General features: G+C 37.2%; 1 protein-coding gene across 3 annotated transcripts in view; it reads right to left on the minus strand.

Annotated features, from left to right (window-relative positions):
* The window catches only part of LY75 (lymphocyte antigen 75), a 105,721-nt gene that overhangs the window by 42,242 nt on the left and 44,819 nt on the right, over nucleotides 1–18,660 (minus strand). For all 3 annotated transcript variants that reach the window (XM_054477945.2, XM_054477944.2, XM_054477943.2), the window contains exons 15-23: nucleotides 15,305–15,373; nucleotides 12,860–12,974; nucleotides 9,253–9,288; nucleotides 8,703–8,878; nucleotides 7,986–8,053; nucleotides 7,629–7,708; nucleotides 6,561–6,700; nucleotides 4,711–4,816; nucleotides 4,329–4,489 (exon numbers count right to left, since the gene is read on the minus strand). In XM_054477945.2, coding sequence (XP_054333920.1) covers nucleotides 4,329–4,489; nucleotides 4,711–4,816; nucleotides 6,561–6,700; nucleotides 7,629–7,708; nucleotides 7,986–8,053; nucleotides 8,703–8,878; nucleotides 9,253–9,288; nucleotides 12,860–12,974; nucleotides 15,305–15,373 — 951 coding nt within the window. The remainder of the gene's footprint in view (nucleotides 1–4,328; nucleotides 4,490–4,710; nucleotides 4,817–6,560; nucleotides 6,701–7,628; nucleotides 7,709–7,985; nucleotides 8,054–8,702; nucleotides 8,879–9,252; nucleotides 9,289–12,859; nucleotides 12,975–15,304; nucleotides 15,374–18,660) is intronic.

The raw sequence follows: 18,660 nt of genomic DNA on the forward strand, positions 1-18,660 counted from the left end.
ATATTTGCCACCTGCAGTTGGTCGAATCCAGATTCAGAACCCATGGATATGAAGGGCTGACTGTATTTGTATGTTACATACACACATACACACATTATGTATATGAGAAATATTTTTAAATAGCTACCATACTGATCTAAATATTATAAAATACAGTATGTATATATACACATACACATATATATGCATACACACACAGTCTTAATAAACGATAAAAGAGGCATCCTATATTGCTATATTGTTTTCTCTCTCTCTTTTTTTTTTTTTTAAACAGAGACAGGGTTTTGCTGTGTTGCCCAGGCTGGTCTCAAATTCCTGGGCTCAAGTGATCCTCCTGCCTCAGCCTCCCAAAGTGCTAGCCCAGGCCTATATTGTTTTTAACAAATGAAAGTATATGTAATAAATGATGCTAGAACAAGTGGCTAGGATTAGGGAAAATAATTAAGCATTCACTGACAACATGTATCATATACCATGGATGTAACATGCTATCAGAAACAGAAAAAGAAAAAAAACAAAAAAAGCAGAGGCTGGGTGTGGTGGCTCCTGCTTGTAATCCCAGCACTTTGGAAGGACCACGTGGGAGGATCACTTGAAGCCAGGGGTTCCAGACCAGCCTGGGCAACATAATGAGACCCTGTCTCTACAAAAAAATTAGAAAATATAGCTGCACATGGTGGTGTGCTCCTGCAGTCCTAGCTACTTGGAAGGCTCAGGCGGGTGGATTGCTTGAGGCCAGGTTATAGTAAGTTATGAATGCACCACCGCACTCCGGCCTGGGTGACAGAGTAAGACCCTGTGTCAGAAAAAAAAAAAAAAGGCAACCTATAAAACAAAACTAGAAGAAAATATGGGCATATATTTAACTAATATTTACAATTTACATGATGGACTTTCTAACCTAAAAGCAACAGAGGAAAAATAAAAAGGAGATATACAGATTTGAACATATTAAAACATAGTGAAAATTTATTTCTGTAATATTTTTGGCATTCAGACTTAAAGAAAACTTAGGAAAGTATTTGCAATAAACACAAGAAATACAGGGTCAGCATATTTGATATTTCCAAAGTCATAAAATCAATAAGAAATACATGAAGGGTTTGATAGATAAATTTGCAAAGAAAAAGAACACTCCCACTTGATGAACTATGAATGATTATTTAACTTTTTGAAGTTTATTTTCATTAGAAATCAGAGAAAGATCAATGAAAATATGATATCAAAATACCAAATTAAGGAGAATTTTAAAAACCAAGTGCTCATTAAAGGCAATTTTTTTTTGTCTCTCTCTCTCTTTTATTTTATTTTATTTTTGGAGATGGAGTCTCGCTCTGTCGCCCAGGCTGGAGTGCAATGACATGATCTCAGCTCACTGCAACTTCCGCCTCCCAGGTTCAAGCCATTCTCCTGCCTCAGCCTCCTGAATAGCTGGGACTACAGGCACACACTGCCATGCCCGGTTAATTTTTTGTACTTCTTAGTAGAGACGGGGTTTCACTGTGTTGCCCGGGCTGATCTTGAACTCCTGAGCTCAGGCAATCCGCCCGCCTTGGCCTCCTAAAGTGCTAGGATTACAGGCATGAGCCACCACGCCCAGCCTTTTTTCTCATTTTTTAATTAAAAAAATTTTTTTTAGAGACAGGGTCTTGCTCTATTGCCCACATGGGAGGGCAGTAGTGCAATCATGGCTCACTACAGCCTTGAACCCCAGGGCTTAAGCAGGCCTCCCCCTCTCAGCCTCCAGAGTCTCTGGGATTACAGGCATGAGCCACCATGCCCACCCAGAACCAGATGTCAACCGTGACTCTGCATGCATAGGCTGCATGATCTCTGGCAAGTTACTGACTCCATCTTCACATTTCTAAGGTGGGGCAGGGGTAACATCCTTATTTCATAGCTATTGTGTATGTGATACATTAGCAGAGTGCCTGGCACATCTTAACTGCTTGATATATGTTGGAAATTAATAATATGCTGGTGAGGATAGAAGGACAATCACAATATGCTGTGAATAGGAATGTAAATTCATAAACTTTTCTGGAAGCAAGTTGGTAATCAGAGCTTTATATTACCTATATCCTTTGATCTGGCTACATGACTTCCAAAATCTCTCTGCAGGTAATGTGAAATATAGGCTAAGATTATACACAAAGGTGTTCATTGCAGCACTATTTATGATTGTGTAAAACTGGAAACAACCTAACACCCAGCACTGGTTAGGTAAATGATGGCATATCAATCAAGAAATATTGTGCAATCCAATTCGCAATTATAAAAATGTGGAACCAACCCAAATGCCCATCAATCAATGAATGGATAAAGAAATTGTGGTGTATATATATATATATATATATATATATGGTATATATATGGTGTGTATTTATATATGGTGTGTGTGTGTGCATATGTGTGTGTGTATATATGTATATATGTATGTATGTGTGTGTGTATATGTATATATATGTGTATATATGTATATATGTGTATATATGTATATATATGTGTGTATATATATGTATATATATATATACATATATATATGATGGAGGAATACTACTCAGCCATAAAAAGGAATGAATTAATGGCATCCACAGCAACCTGGATGAGATTGGAGACTATTATTCTAAGTGAAGTAATTCAGTAGTGGAAAACCAAACATCATATGTTCTCACTAATAAGTGGGAGCTAAGCTATGAGGATGCAAAGGCATAAGAATGACACAATGAACTTTGGGGGACTTAGGAGGAAAGGATAGGAAGGGGGTGAGGGATAAAAGACTACAAATTGAGTGCAGTGTATACTGCTCGGGTGATGGGTGCACCAAAATCTCACAAATCACCATTAAAGACTTTACTCGTGTAACCAAACACCACCTGTTCCCCAGCAACCATTAAAATGCTTATCAAGTAGATCTTTTAATGGCTGAAGAAACTACTTATGATATAATACAAACTGAGAAAAGCAGAGTAATAGTATATATACTACGATCTCACTTATATCAAGAAAACAATGTATGGAAAAGCCCTAGAAGAAAAGATGCTCAAGTACTCATTGTAATTCCCTAGTCTAGGGCTCAAATATGGTTGAGACTCATTTAGTATATCATGAAATCACTTAAGTGTATTTTGGCAAATATTTGTGATAATGAAATAGAACAGAATAGGAGAGAGTAGGATTGGACAGTAAAGGATAGGATAAGACAGGAGAATGGAACAAAATAGAAGAGAACGAACATATCAGAGTGCATAAATTCAAGGGTAACTATTGTTTCTTGAAACTTTTGTTTCAATTAATATTATATCTGTATCTATGTACTAGACGGTGATTTAAATGTATTTCTTACTATAGATTATGCTTAAAAGTTTAAACTGTCTTAAGTTTAAGATTAGGGTTGACATTTTTCATTGCTGCATTTACTCTAACTTCCACATCTTCTATAATAACCAAGTAATAATTTGATATTTACGTTGTACATAGTTACTCACGATTGAGAACTTCCCTTGCTACCAACATCAACTTTGAGCAAAGTAACATTATGTCAGGAATATCAGTTGATTACTGCCTAAGACATACTTTTGGAATTAGACTTTTATGTTAATTTCTCAATCTTTGCCCTTTGTGCAAAAGGTAATCTGCATCCAGAAAGTATAGAGAACAGAAGCAGTGGGCGGTAATACTGTGGCGTCAGCATAACTACTGTCAATATAATGCCCTCTTCCCTACTCCGACTTCTTTCTATTTAGCTCTTGGGGAAAAATGGTCACCAGTTACCAATTTTGTACTTTGTGCCTCAGGAGACTGAGGCTGAGAGCCCAAAGTCCCAAAATGTAAAGCAAAACATCTGTATTTGCTTCTATTTACAACTCACTACATGATGGTTTTACATGGTTATGAAATGAGTGCTATGGAATCTGATGCTACTGTGAAAAACCAGTACATCCACCAGAAGGCTGGGGAGGCACCTGTTGTTCTTGTAACAGCTTTACTGAGCTATAATTCATGTATGAGACAATTCGCTCATTTAAAGTACATATTCAATAGTTTTTAGTATATTCACAGAATTACACAACCATCATCCCATAAATCTTAGAATATTTTCGCCATCCCCAAAAGAAACTCCATACTCTTTAGGCACTATTCTCAATCTTTCCATCCCCCGTAGCCTCTAGCAATCACTAACCTACTTACTATCTTAGATGTGCCTATTCTGGACATTTCATATAAATGGAATAATACAGTGGGGCTTTGCTCTTAGTCCAAAAATGTATGAAAGACTCAAGTATTTCACAGAGGTATGAAGAGTATTGATTTTTAAAAAAACTTACATTTTCTGGTATTCTCAGCCTCCTACTAACCAATAATGGGTGAAAGTTACTGTACGTCAGCTCTCTGTTATCCGTCCATTTGTTTATCTTTTCATAGGCAGTCCAGCGCAAACCAATCCATAAAGTAGCTTCCATATCCGGAAGCAAGGATGTAATAAAGTCTGTTAGAAAGAGATTTTTAAAAAGCATTTGATTTATTCAAATTAAAGATATACTAAAAATGTCAATGAATATCTTTTGTTTATCTATCAACATAGTCTTTTATCTGTTCCATAAAAAAAGAAGTTTAATAAGAATTTTTGTATGTTAATTCCCCATAGCCTCCTAAAACTAACCTGGCCCCAGATCAGAATAAAACATGTTTCCCAAATAATTCCAGTACCTTGTTCAATCTGGCTCAACACTGAAGGAAGGGTGCCACCATAGGAGTGACAGGTATCGCTTGCTTGAGAAAATGTGAGAGACACGGGTTTGATCTTTAGAAAACACTGCAAACAAAGACATATGTGAAGCATGAGATTCCAGACACAGGAACGCTCACATAGGAAGTAAAATGCTTCATCTTTTAGAGGGCTGCTAATTTTCGGTCTGTGAGATATGGTAATTTGCAATGTAGTACCATAAGAATTCAAGTTTATGCTCTCATTAATTATTTAATTTTTTAAGAGACAGAGTCTCTCTCTGTTGCACAGGCCGGAGTGCAGTGGTGCAATCATAGCTCACTGTAACCTTGAGCTTCCTAGACTCAAGCTACCTTCTTAATTGAAACAACTGAAGAGCGGTCTTCAAACTTTCATATATATATATATATATATATATATATATATATATATGTAAATAAATATATAATATCATATATAAGATATGTTTTATATCTTTAAATATATATATTTTATATTATATCTTTAAATATATATTTAAAGATCTCTCATTTATTGAGTGCTTCCTATGTGTTAAGCAGTTTGCGTAGTATTATCTCATTTAATTCTCACAATGGAGACAGAAACTGAGGCACAGGGACATTAAATAACTTGATCCATAAGTGAAATAGCCACACAGTAGTAAGGTCAGTATCTATACTCTGTTCCACCTAATTTCAAAATCTGTGTCCTTAATCATCATCTCCTTATGTCAAGAAACACTGTTGAAAAATTCATCTCTTTCTTGGCAGGATATTTTAATTCAAATTTATATCGGCTATGCAAATTAACACAGTACTATTACCTTGAGGAATTAAAAAGATTGTCCTAATTTTAAAAAGTTAAAATGTACCCCTAACTTTACTACAGAAGCTTTCAGCTGTCAGACACATCTCTTTTTTTCCTTTTTCACATTATGATCACTTTAGTGTAGAGTGGTATGTCCCAAATTGTGTTCCTTGAAATATCTTACAAAAAAATTTTTTTTTCAGCTTTCTTATAGACTGGAGTGGCCAATGAGCCAAGCTACCCAATGTGGACAAACTCTAGAAAAGACCCTAGAGAGAACACCCTGAATTTAAGCTCGGAGGCCTTATATTAAGGATGGCAGAGCAAAACCAAAAGAAGCCTGATTTTGAAGACTTCATGGTGTTTCCACACAAACCTGCTTATCTTCAAATGTCTTTAATGTGACAGAACAAATCTTTTCACATACTGTAGCAACCTCTTTTCAGAAGCCAAATGCATTTCCTAATACATACGTATACCAACATGGATTATGCATCTCAAAGAGGCAGATACAGAATGCAGCATTTCTCAAACCTATTTAATCAAAAAACCCCCATTTGGAGGCAAGATCAATGATTAACATTTTGTAGCATATGTGTAGTCCCCAAAAAGTAGTTTGTGAAATGCTGGTCTGATTTGATTGGCAGATGCTGCTTGGATGCTCTCCTTGAGGGGAAAAAGAAAACACAAGCCAGAAATTAAGTAAGTTTCCTATAAGGCCATAGAGACAGTCCTGACTATTCAATGCATCCCAATCCATCAACAGATCAACTTAAGCAATGTAAGTGTTAGCAGCAACAAAATAGAATTGCTGCACTTTAAAAGACCTGTAGGCATGACCAACTTGAGAGTTAATTCTTGATATCGTCCACGGTTTCTGGCAACACAGGGGGCCAGGTGGGATCCTGAAACATGCAGAGTCTATTTCAGTGATGTTGTCACTAATGGGTTGCCATTCTGCCATAGGCTATATAACCAGCACGGAAGCAATCATTGTTGCATAATGTAGCAATTCTCTTTTTACCTTATTCTGAAAAGGAATCCATTGCCCAGAACATTGCACTTTAGCTGCAGAATCTGGGCTGTATTTCTCTAACGAAGAAACATTATATTTTTCACAGATGAAGGGCAACTTGGTACTACAGTCTGTTGGTTTACCTAAGTCTGAGAAATGAAAAGCCAGGATTACCATGGTGAGAATTTTTCAGTCAGCACATTTTCATTTTGTTTTGTGTGTTTTTTTGTTTTTTTTTTTGAGACAGAGTCTCGATCTGTTGCCCGGGGCTGGAGTGGAGTGGTGCAATGTTGGCTCACTGCATCCTCCACCTCCCAGGTTCAAGTGATTCTCATACTTCAGCCTCCCAAGAAGCAGGGATTACAGGTGCATGCTGCCACACCCGGCTAATTTTTGTATTTTTAGTAGAGACGGGGATTCACCATGTTGGCCAGGCTGGTCTCGAACTCCTTGCCTCAAGTGATTCGCCTGCCTCAGCCTCCCAACGTGCTGGGATTACAGGCGTGAGCCACCGCAGCCGGCCAAGTCAGCACATTTTAAAAGCAACCCAGTAGTAAAGAAAGGCTCTTGAAATCAATCTTTCCTAAATGCTTAAAATATATTCCCTTTCTTCTCTAGCCATTTCTGTCTTATATGATTATTTTTATCAGTAGGGTACAGCATATCAATACTGTCTATGAAACAGCACACATTTTGTGTGACTACCATACCATCCCAGGGTGAAGGCAGGAGGTAGGAAGAGAGTTGAAGGGGCAGTGTAATCAGGGGGAGGGGACTTAAACTATATTTTAGAACTGCTGCCTGCTTATCTTTGAAAATTTGCTTAGACACTTATCAATTAGGAAAGTGGTAAGTTTATTACTAAGTAACTGCTTTAGGATAAAGGAAGTTAAAATATTCACAGTGAAAAGTACTTTCATTTGCATTGGGAATTTGAGCTATTGTTGTTAATAATAAATCAGAATAAGATGAAATTACCAAATATATAATTAAAAGGAAAACAAGATTAAGCTAGAAACTGAACCTGAACTTCACATATTACATAATCAGCATTAAAGGATTTAGAATTAACTTTACCGATAAGCCAAGTCTTGGCAGACATGTACAAGCATTCCTCTCCAAATGTCATAGGAAAGCGGTGCCATGGATATCGTGAGCTAAAAGAAAATGACAGATTTGACAACTCGTAATATAATTAGGTGTTCCATTTTTTTCTTTTTACTGTAAGTTATTTTATTTCTAAATTTAATGTTAATACCATTACTCTATACCCCTTTTTTCTTGATGCTAACATGCAAAAGGGCTTGGTTTCTCTAATTTAGGCAGTTTATGGATTAATATTCAAACTACTTATAAATAGAAATCCATTTAGTAAAAGGAACTGCTTCTTTTAAGTGATAACTTTACAAAGGTAGAATCAGTGATGTCACCTACTATGTAAAATGATCATCTATTGGCTGCTCGCTAATTCTTATCCACCACTTCTGTCCATCACCAGATATCTGAAAAACAAGCCAAACATCCATCCTTATATGTGCTGAGCTTTCTTGAGGGTTTTGATTCAAATACCTTGTCTTACTATAATCACTAACCACTAAAATTTCCAGACATTCCTTACTTAGATTTCAAAATTATACAAACTAGGACCTTTTGCCAAAGAGTAGTTGAAAACTCTCAGTATATTTACAGATCCTATTGTGGGTACAGGAAATATGATAGCTGTAATCATGGGCATATATTAATTAAACTAATACTTTAAGTGGGCATAGAGTATCCTATTGCAATTGATTATAAATTTAAAAATACAGAAATTATTTTTCTTCCCAAAAATTATTTTGCAAAGTTACTTATTAGTAGAAACAGAAACTCAAGTTAACTAGAAAGTTGACTTTTAGTAAAAACTGTGACAGGGAATTAGAATGATCTATATTATCTACTGATGTTTACCTTATAAAGTGACATTATTAATCTTGTATATTTTAAAACATAAGCAATTCTACTTAATTTTTCTAACATGAAACAAATTTGGATGTTGTGAGGCAGATTTTACATTAAAGAAAAATTTAACTTTTGTAGATTTTGGCAAAATTTTTGTAATATTTTTAAATGGAATAAATACAAAAATAAGAAATATATTTAAAATTAAATTACATTTGCTATTTTGTTTTTGATGGCTTTTAGTCCCACAAAAGATGTTATAGTTGCAAGAAAGCTGTGATTGCTGGCACAGTACAGGACGGCTTCTTCATAGTTTAGGTGAAGATCAGCAACAAACCAATATTCACTTCCTTCAATTATAAGTGGAGGTCCATGAATTCCAGCACGCTCTAAAGAAGAAGAAGAAGAACAAAAAGATTAGAACTATGACTATGCAAAGCAAACTGTGTCCTCTAAGCATGAGTTAATGTTCAAAACTATAAATAGTAATTCAGATTACTGGCCTTCTCTGGCTGGGGCAGTACTGACTACAAGGAACAAGAGATTCCTGAGCCAGTGACTCTGCCACTCCCCTGCACTCACAGGGAAGGAAAAAGCCACCCTCATCACCTCATCCTGTACCAGTCACTCACCTTCCTTGCCTGGAGAAATTTTGTCTCACTTGAAGATGTATAGAGAAGAAGCTGGCACTTAAATAATTAACTAAATGCATTAGTGACAAGGTAAAAGCAGCTTTGGTTAAATTTCAGTTTTCTTAACTCACCTGGATTGTACCAGTCTGGTGTTTTTGGAGTACGGCCTGTACGAGGAAGAAAGCAAGTGGCATTAGTATTCCATGACAGATCAGAGTATACTATAAGTAGGGCCTTTAATGTAGCTCAAAAGGACTTGCAGTATTGTTGAGGCTTGTCCATTTCTGGCCAACCCACTTCACGTTTTGATCACTTTAGTTGTATTTTGTGGGGCCGATGCTAAACCTGCTTTAGGAGCAATCCAAAAGGCAGATCTGTTAAATATTAATGAAGTATTTCTAGCAGTCTTTTACCTTGTGTCACAGAGGTCACAAAAGAAGTACAGATAGATAAAATACAGCTAAGAATTAGAAAGTAAAAACAAGTAAATAATGATATTGTATGTGTTACACAGAAGCATAAGAAGTAGGAACCAAAATAACGATCATTGTAAAGGGAAGTTATTCAGGAACCACTTCTCCATCTAATGAAACAAGTTAACTATTCTGTAAACTTAGGTTGATAGAGTTCATTGTCTTCCAAGATATCCTTGGAAACAATGTACAATGCTCCAATGTTGAACCTTTTAAGAAGATGGGACAAAACTGAGAGGAAAATAATTAACAGTGACCCAGGATTCCCAGATGGAAACCGAGGAAATAATGGCATGCTACACAGAATTCCGGGTTGGAAGTTGGGCGGGTCAGTGTGCAAATGCCCTTATGCATTTTGCCGTCATGGTATTTCGGATGAGTTGCTTAACCCTCTCTGAGCCTTGATTTTCTCCTCTATGAAAACTAGATGGCTACCTGACTCACAGAGAGTGAAGGTCACGTGTGATGCCCTGGAGGAAGTGGCCAGCACAGGACCAGGCACAGGGCAGTTCCCCATGGGAGCCTATTTGCGTTCCTCCCCCTTTTCATTCTGGCCACAGATCACACTGGCTTCAAGTCAAAGACATCATTTGCTTAATCTTAGAAATTACAGAGTAAAATAGCTGGTCTTAATTTTGGTGTGGCAAGTGAGCCTCAGGCAGGCATCGGAAGACCTGACTCAGAGGACTGCCTGAATAGCCAGCATCTTTAGTCTCTCTCTGAGCCAATTCTATTCGTATTGGATAATTTCCAACAATAATGTTGCAAGTCAGTTCAAAGTGTACATAGTTTCTTGTCTGTAATCTTGTCAAAGACTTCTGATTATTTGTGTATGGGGGAGGGAAAGCTATGGCTAACCTTTAAATATCTTTAAATTAGTGAGAAAAGTAGGATGCAAGGTGTTTTTTATACAAGATTGCAAACATGTATGTGTGTACAAGGTATCAAGAAATACAATAAAAATTGCTATCTCTGGGTAATGGCATCATAGGTAATTTTCCTAAAAACACTTTTATGAGCCTTATTTTTGACACAGTTTTCTCAATTAAAAAAAGAATATTTAAAAAGTACAAATATCCACTGTGGTTGAGGTAACTTTAAATTACAGGTTGCCAAAATATCTCTTCTAGGGAAGAGAGGATTAATTAGAACCAAGTAATAAAAAGGCAAGAGCCAGAGAAGAGGCATTGTGATTTAGGATACATAAGAGGAAAACTTCTTTAAGAAAGCCAGAAAATACAGATGAATACAAGTTGAGTAAACTTAGGCCGTTCTAATAACCAAGAAAATATCCAACCAGCTGAATGCATCACATCACAACTTAGAAAGTTAGGTACAGTACAGTCAAAAAAGGGTGAACATAACATTTAAACCCTGGAGCAAGCAATCATTGATTGCTTCAAGTGATTGGGACAGGCTGAGAAAAGGAGTTTAGTTTTTTATTTTCTTTATGCATGGGGATAATGGAGGTGGAATTATTTAGATTTGTTCGATTAATTGATTTATATGTTTAAGTGGGTTAATTCCTTTCTCTCTTGTTAAAAATATATATTAAAGAAAAATATATATACACCTCCACATGCCCTTCATACTATTTCCTGTGGTGACTAATTTGCCATTTCTAAGGTTGCCCTTGTTTAAACTCTGGGGTCTGCTCCGCTGCTCAAACATGAGGTGGGGGCAGCAGCTCCCATCGAGGGCACCTTGGTTGGAACAATGACACTGTCTGTGGAATGCTAACAAATGCCAGAGAGTAATGGGACGCTCACATTAACGCTTCAAAACAGAGACATTGTCCAAATTAATTATGTACAAGTTACTTTTCCACTTGTTTAAAGGATATCCAAACTGGTTTTCCTTTGTCCCTTTTTTGGGTTTAATAAAATAATCAAGAATAACTCAGGCCACATTTTCTTAATCCAGTCTATCATTGTTGGACATTTGGGTTGGTTCCAAGTCTTTGCTATTGTGAATAATGCCGCAATAAACATACGTACCATAGAGCCTAAAGTATAATAATAATAATAAAAAAAAAAAGAATAACTCAGGCATAATTTATCCTTTAGAAAAACCCATCAACACAACTGTCTCTCCCTCACAACTGGTTTGACAGTTTGCCTTTGTGAAAGAGATTCGCTACTACCTGATGTCACATCTGAAGCTCTTTTAACTATTTTAGGAAAAACAATCTTCTAATAGGCAGTTCCATGATGTGAACTTTGGGTTCTTTGAGAACTTGTAGGAGGATATACCTTTAGTTTCAATGATCTGTTTACCTTCAGTTCAGAGATTTATTTAAAAACCTTCTATGGGTTTTCTGCTAATTAATTTAATACAGCCAATCTCTGCTTAAAAATAATTTGAGGCTGGGTGCGGTGGCTCATGCCTGTAATTCTAGCACTTTGGGAGGCTGAGGCGGGCCAATCACCTGAGGTCAGGAGTTCAAGACCAGCCTGGCCAACATGGTGAAACCCTGACTCTACTAAAAATACAAAAATTGGCTAGGTGTGGTAGTGGGTGCCTGTAGTCCCAGCTATGCCAGAGGCTGAGGCAGGAGAATCACTTGAACCTGGGAGGCAGAGGCTGCAGTGAGCCAAGATTGTGCCACTGCACTCCAGCCAGGGAGACCAAGAAAGACTATCTTAAAAATAATAATAATAATTTGAGAATTAAAATCTTCTTAACATTTTTCTTAATATTTCATGTTTTCCCGGAAAAAGTAAAGTAAAATGGTATCTACATTTCTCCCCACTCTCCTTTCTGTTATCAAAGGCTGTACTATCAATCTAACTGGCTTCTCAACTTTGAATTTATATAAAGTATTAGCAGTTTTATAGTTCATTGAAAATTGCTTCTAAATTTTACAGGGACCTGCCAAATTTTTATTTCTTGACTTCTGCCTTATTCTTCCCAAGATTATCTTTATTTTTTCATTTTGCATCAAAATAAAAACTAAAATGATTCTACATTTCTCCTTTTGCTTAAAATAATATTTCATCCAAAATCTAATCTCCCCAAATGAGCCTTACATTTTATCTTCTATGCAAATTCTTCCATGATCAAAGAGTAAGATATCACCAAATTTCAATAAGTTAGCCTTCTATTAGAAGCCAGAGTCAGGCAGGGGGTGCTCCACATAATAATTGCATCATCACAGGCTTTTAGACATTAGAATTATAGATCAAAATGCTCCCCTAGGTACTTTGAGCTGAGTATTCACAATGTTAACATGAGAAGGTTGTGAAAAGGAATAACTACCACTTACCTTTTGGAATTTGGCACACCCATTCAAGTTTTGTATCACAAGCAAAAGGCCTCAAATAAATAAATTCTCTGTCATCATAGAAAAGCCAGCCTCTTCGCCATGGCCTATGAAATACCTAAAAGAGGAAAAGTATTGCAGAATATTTTGAAATTGATACATCCCTTATGGAACACTAAACTACGTAAGCCCTATGACTTTGATCTCTATTTTAGCTCTAGCACCTAAGATATTTGTTTGATAAATGAACACATCAATTAATGGAATATTTAAACAGTAATACCCTGAGCAAGAGCCTTCAAAGGGGCTAACAAAGGAAATATGTTGTAAGGTCATGTTTATGTCCAAAATGCAAATTTTCTCCCCCACGCCTGACAATTTTTGTTAGAATATTTATTTCAGAGGTATCCAAGCACCAAGCTGCAATCAAATTACATCAGAAAGTGACATAAAAGTCCAGCCTCAGCGGCTCAGGCTCCTTCTCTGGTGTTACCACGCCATTTCTAGGATTTTGCCCTTCTCCACATGGTCCAGGATGGCTCATTACAAATTCCAGTCAGCAAGTAGGATAAAAAGGATAGGGGAAGGCATTACTTGGAGAGACATTCACCACTTCTTAGACTATTTTCTCTTAAGACCAAGTTTCTGGGGGTTCTGTGGCAGGTGAGGTAAGATTTTCCTTACAGAACACTGCCCTGGCTGGGCTTGTTCCTGATGCAGGTTGCATTAGTATCTCTTTATTTATTTGGTAGATTTTCAAATCTCTCCATACTTGGCAACTCTATTTCCCTAGAACACAGTTTATTGTACCAGTGTTCTCAACACTACTAAAAATTCCATAAGCTTCTCTGAAGTTTTTACCTTTTCTTGTGTTAAATTGGGAATTCTATAAAAATGACATGTACTACACAGTTTATTATGAGAAGAGTTACTGTGAAAACAGTGCTTTCCTGTGGTTTTGTCAGTTCTTATTTGCCTCAGCCTTCCTGTAACATTTCTGGTCAGCCACCTTGTTGAATCTCTTTCTTGGACTACAAATCAGAGATATTACCTGATGTCTCCTCCATCGTCATCTTTTTTCACTCTATATATTGGCAGTTCCTCCAAATCCACTTCTTGGCCCTTTTTTTAAAATGTACATTTTCCTTTCAACTCAAGACTCTTGATCTCAACTTACCATAGCATACATCTTACAGCTAGCTTGGATTCAAAATATCTAAACGAAAACATACAATTTTCTCATAAATCAGTACCCTTTCTATTTCTATAAATGCCTAGTCACATAGCATAGTGGTTAAGAGTACCAGACCCAGACACACATGGGTGTAAATTTCAGTTCTTTCAGTTTAAATTTACTCCATGTAAGCTGGGGTAAAACTCACAGCTCAAATTTCCATGTGAGATGAATACAGTAACAGTGCCTACCTCACAAGATTGCTTATGTGCTATGTGACATGCCTAGTACAGTGGCTGGCTCATAAAGGAGTTAATCAGTGTTAGCTGCTCCATCATCATCACCACCACCATGGATCATCACCATCACCATCATTATTATTCTTTCATAATATACTTGTTCTTGCATAAAACTTGTATTTCGCATGTCATAGTCCTTAGTGGTGTCGTAATTGCTTGTTTACTTGTCTTTATTTCCTACTAGACTTTAGTTTTGTGAAGACAATGGCTATGCTTTGTACCTTGTCATTGTTCTATCCCCCAGTGCCTCACTGACTCCTTGGACTGTTTATGAAATGGATACATGAATGCATTCTGCAAAGGAAGATTCCTAACTGGTCTTCTATGCCTTCCAATCTTACCTGTTGCATTTTGACATCTGTCTCAAGATGAATCTTCCTCACACCCTCCTTAGTTCATGTGACTCTCCCTACTCAGAAACTTTAAAAAATGCCCTGTTGCCTATCAAGAAGTGTAGAAATTCCTTAATGTGGCATCAATCTGATTTCCTAATACTGTTATCAAGGACAGCACCAATGAAAACTTCTTGATCTGTATTCTGTTCTCCTTACTGCCCTCTTCCACTTCCACCTTATTTTATGCCACTTTCTCATACCATCCCCTCATGAGAAAGCCTTACCCTATCCCATCTGTAGAAACTCTATCCATCCTTAAAGTCCCAGTTCAAGTCCCACCTCTTCCTGGGAAATGGCCATGGGACTCACTTTCTCCTCTGAATTTCATTAGCCTTCTTCAGCCCCCTCATTTGGAGCTTATTACTGCATGGTAATGGGAGAGGTTTTCTTGAATATGAATTTCATCCTCTCAAATGAAGTGTAAGTTAGGCTGCTGAGGGCCAGGCCATGGGTGTGCTTATCTCTCACCACATCTAACATCATGCTTCACATACAAAGACACTCCATGGATCTGTTACTTGACTGCATATGATGATGGATTTATGTTTTAAATATGCAGCTTTTCCAGCATTGTACTGACCTTGACAGCAGCACAGTCTCTGATGTCATAATCCTGCTGAAACTCGTTTGGCATGATAATAGTAGACACCTGAAAAGACAAGAGAGTCTTGAGAATTTAAGACTGATGTATAAATATTTGCAATTTAGATGAAATTTAGGCAGCCTTAATCACTCAAGTGTGTTCATATGCCACAGAAAGAAAACTTTTTCATCTGTTTTTTATATCATGATGCTAAATCATGAGAGGACTTAGCAAATGTCATAATTTCATAAGTTTCCAAACAAAGGAAGCCACAGTTTCAGAAGTGGAGGTTAATGGTGTATTAAGTTCGCCGCTGGAGTCATAGAGAATCAAGCTTGCAAAATACTTTTTTCTTTTTTTGCATGTGTTGAAATGCTCATTATTTGATTAACTAATCTCAGATATGCTCCAATTTGAAAATAAACTCAAGGACTTTTACATTTAGAAAGAATAAAAAAGGAGGTGACATTGGAGTCACCAATTTTTGGTGACAAAAATTGGAGTAAATATTGAATATCTGAGAATAATTTTGCTCCTATAACTATTACATTAATATATCCTTATAATATAAACATGTGGAATAATAGCAAGGATTTTTTAGAGGTTTCTTTAAACAAATAATTTCCTCCAATAAGGATACTTTTGGCCAGGCACAGTGACTCATGCCAGCAATCCCAGCACTTTGGGAGGCCAAGGTTGGCAGATGGCTTGAGCCCAGGAGTTCGAGACCAGCCTGGGCAACATGGTGAAACCCCATCTCTACAAAAAATACAAAAATTAGCTGGATGTGGTGGCATGTGCCTGTGGTCCCAGCTACTTGAGAGGCTGAGACATGAGGATCAATTGAACCCAGGAGGTTGAGGCTGCAGTGAGTCATAATGGCACCACTGCATTCTAGCCTGGGTGACACAGTGAGACTCTGTCATCCCCACCTAGTCCCCCCAGAAAAAGCTATTTTATTTTTTGTATAACTCTTCCATATTTAGATAATAAAAAGAAAAGCTTCTCACTATAAAAATGAAAATAAACAGTATAAAGAGAAAGCTTTGAAAACAATCACTTGTGGCCAGATGTGGTGGTTCACACCTGTAATTCCAGCACTTTGGGAGGCTAAGATGGGTAGACTGCCTGAGCTCAGGAGTTTGAGACCAGCCTGGGCAACATGGTGAAACCCCGTCTCTACAAAAAAAATAAGAATTAGCTGGGCGTGGCCGGGCACGGTAGCTCACACCTGTAATCCCAGCACTTTGGGAGGCTGAGGCGGGTGGATCACAGGGTCAGGAGTTAGAGATCAGCCTGGCCAATATGGTGAAACCTCATCTCTACTAAAAAATTAGCTGGGCGTGGTGGCATATGCCTGTAGTCCCAGCCACTCAGGAGGCTGAGGCAGGAGAATGGTGTGAACCCAGGAGGCGGAGCTTGCAGTGAGCAGAGATTGCATGACTGCACTCTAGCCTGGGCGACAGAATGAGACTCCGTCTCAAAAAAAAAAAAAAAATTAGCCGGGCATGATGGCATGCACCTGTGGTCTCAGCTGCTGGGGAGGCTAGGTGGGAAGATCGCTTGAGCCTGGGAGGTGAAGGTTGTAGTGAGTTGAAATCACAGCACTGCACTTCACCCTGGGTGGCAGAGTGAGACCCCATTTCAAAAAGAAAAAAAATCACTCATACTACCCAAAGATGACTAATATATTTATAGCTTTACTATTTTTTGACTATATATAGAGAGACTATACATATGGGTTTTTAAAAATAAAAAGAAGACTTGTAACTTGTCTTTTCCTTACTGCCTATATGAGACTCTATTTTCATTTCAATAAAGACACATAATTTTAATGGTTGTATGATATGTGAATGTATTTATTTTATTTTTTAAATTGGCAGATAAAAGTATATGCATTTATCATATACAACATGATGTTTTGAAGTATATATACATTGTGGACTGACTAAATTTAGCTAATTAACAAATGCATTATCTCACACAGTTATCATTTCTGTGGTGAGAACACTTAACATCTACTTTTAGCATTTTTCAAGAATATAAAATATTATTAACTATAACCAACTTGTTGTACAATAGATCTCTTGAACTTATTCTTCCTATCTAAATGAAATTTTGTATCCTTTGACCAACATCTCCCCAGTCCCCCACCTCATCTGCCCCAGCTCTTGGAAACCACCATTCTACCCTTTAGTTCTATGAGATCCTTTTTTTTTTTTTTAATTCCACATCTCAGTGATATCACGTGACATTTGTCTTTCTGTGCCTGGCTTCTTTCACTTAACATAATGTCCTCCAGGGTCACCCATGTTGTCACAAATGACAGGATTTCCTTCCCTTTTATAGCTGAGTAGTACTCCATTGTGTACATGTACCACACTTGCTTCATCCATTCATCTGTTGTTGGACACTTAGGTTGATTTCCTATCTTGGCTACTGTGAATAGTAGTACAGTCACCCTCTGAGTCTCTTAAACATTCTCATTTCACTTCCTCTGAATATATGCCCAGTAGTGGGATTGCTGTTCATGTGGTTAGTTCTATTTTTAATTTTTTGAGGGACCTTCATACTGTTTTCAATAATGGTTGTACTAATTTACATTCCCACCAACAGTGTGCAAAAGTTCCCTCTTCTCCACATCCTCACCAACATGTATCTTTTGTCTTTTTTATAATAATCATTCTGACAGGTGAGAGGTGATAACTTACTATGGTTTTAATTTGCATTTCCCTGATGATTAGTGAGGTTGAGCATTTTTTCCTATGACTGTTGGCCATCTGTATGTCTTCTTTTGAGAAATGTCTATTCAGTCATTTGGCCATTTTAAAATCAGGTTGTTTTCTTGCTATTGAGTTGTTTGAGTTCCTTATCTACAGTCATGCATTGCATAATGGCCTTTCAGTCAACCACAGATGGCCTACATGTATGTTCCTGCCTCCATATGCTTGTGTAGATAGTCTTCCTTGGAAGGCCTATCCTTCCTCCTCTTGGCCAGTATGAATACTGGCATTCAGATCATGGCTAGAAAGAAATGTTAGCCATCCCTTGAAGATGTGTTCCCACAAGATTATATCTTTCCTGTACCTTTTCTATGTTATCATTGTGTTACAAATCCATACAGTATTCAGTACAGTAACATGTTCTACAGGTTTGTAGCCTAGGAGCAATATAAAGCCTAGATGTGTAGCCTATGTGTGAAGTAGGCTGTACCATCTAGGTTTGTTTAAGTATGTTCTATGATGTATGCACAAAAACACTGCCTAACAATGCATTTCTCAGAATGTATCCCATTGTTAAGTGATGTATGACTGTATTTTGGATATCAACCTTTTATCAGATGTATAATTTGC

Source organism: Pongo pygmaeus, chromosome 11, assembly GCF_028885625.2.
Source record: "Pongo pygmaeus isolate AG05252 chromosome 11, NHGRI_mPonPyg2-v2.0_pri, whole genome shotgun sequence".
Lineage (NCBI taxonomy): Eukaryota > Metazoa > Chordata > Mammalia > Primates > Hominidae > Pongo > Pongo pygmaeus.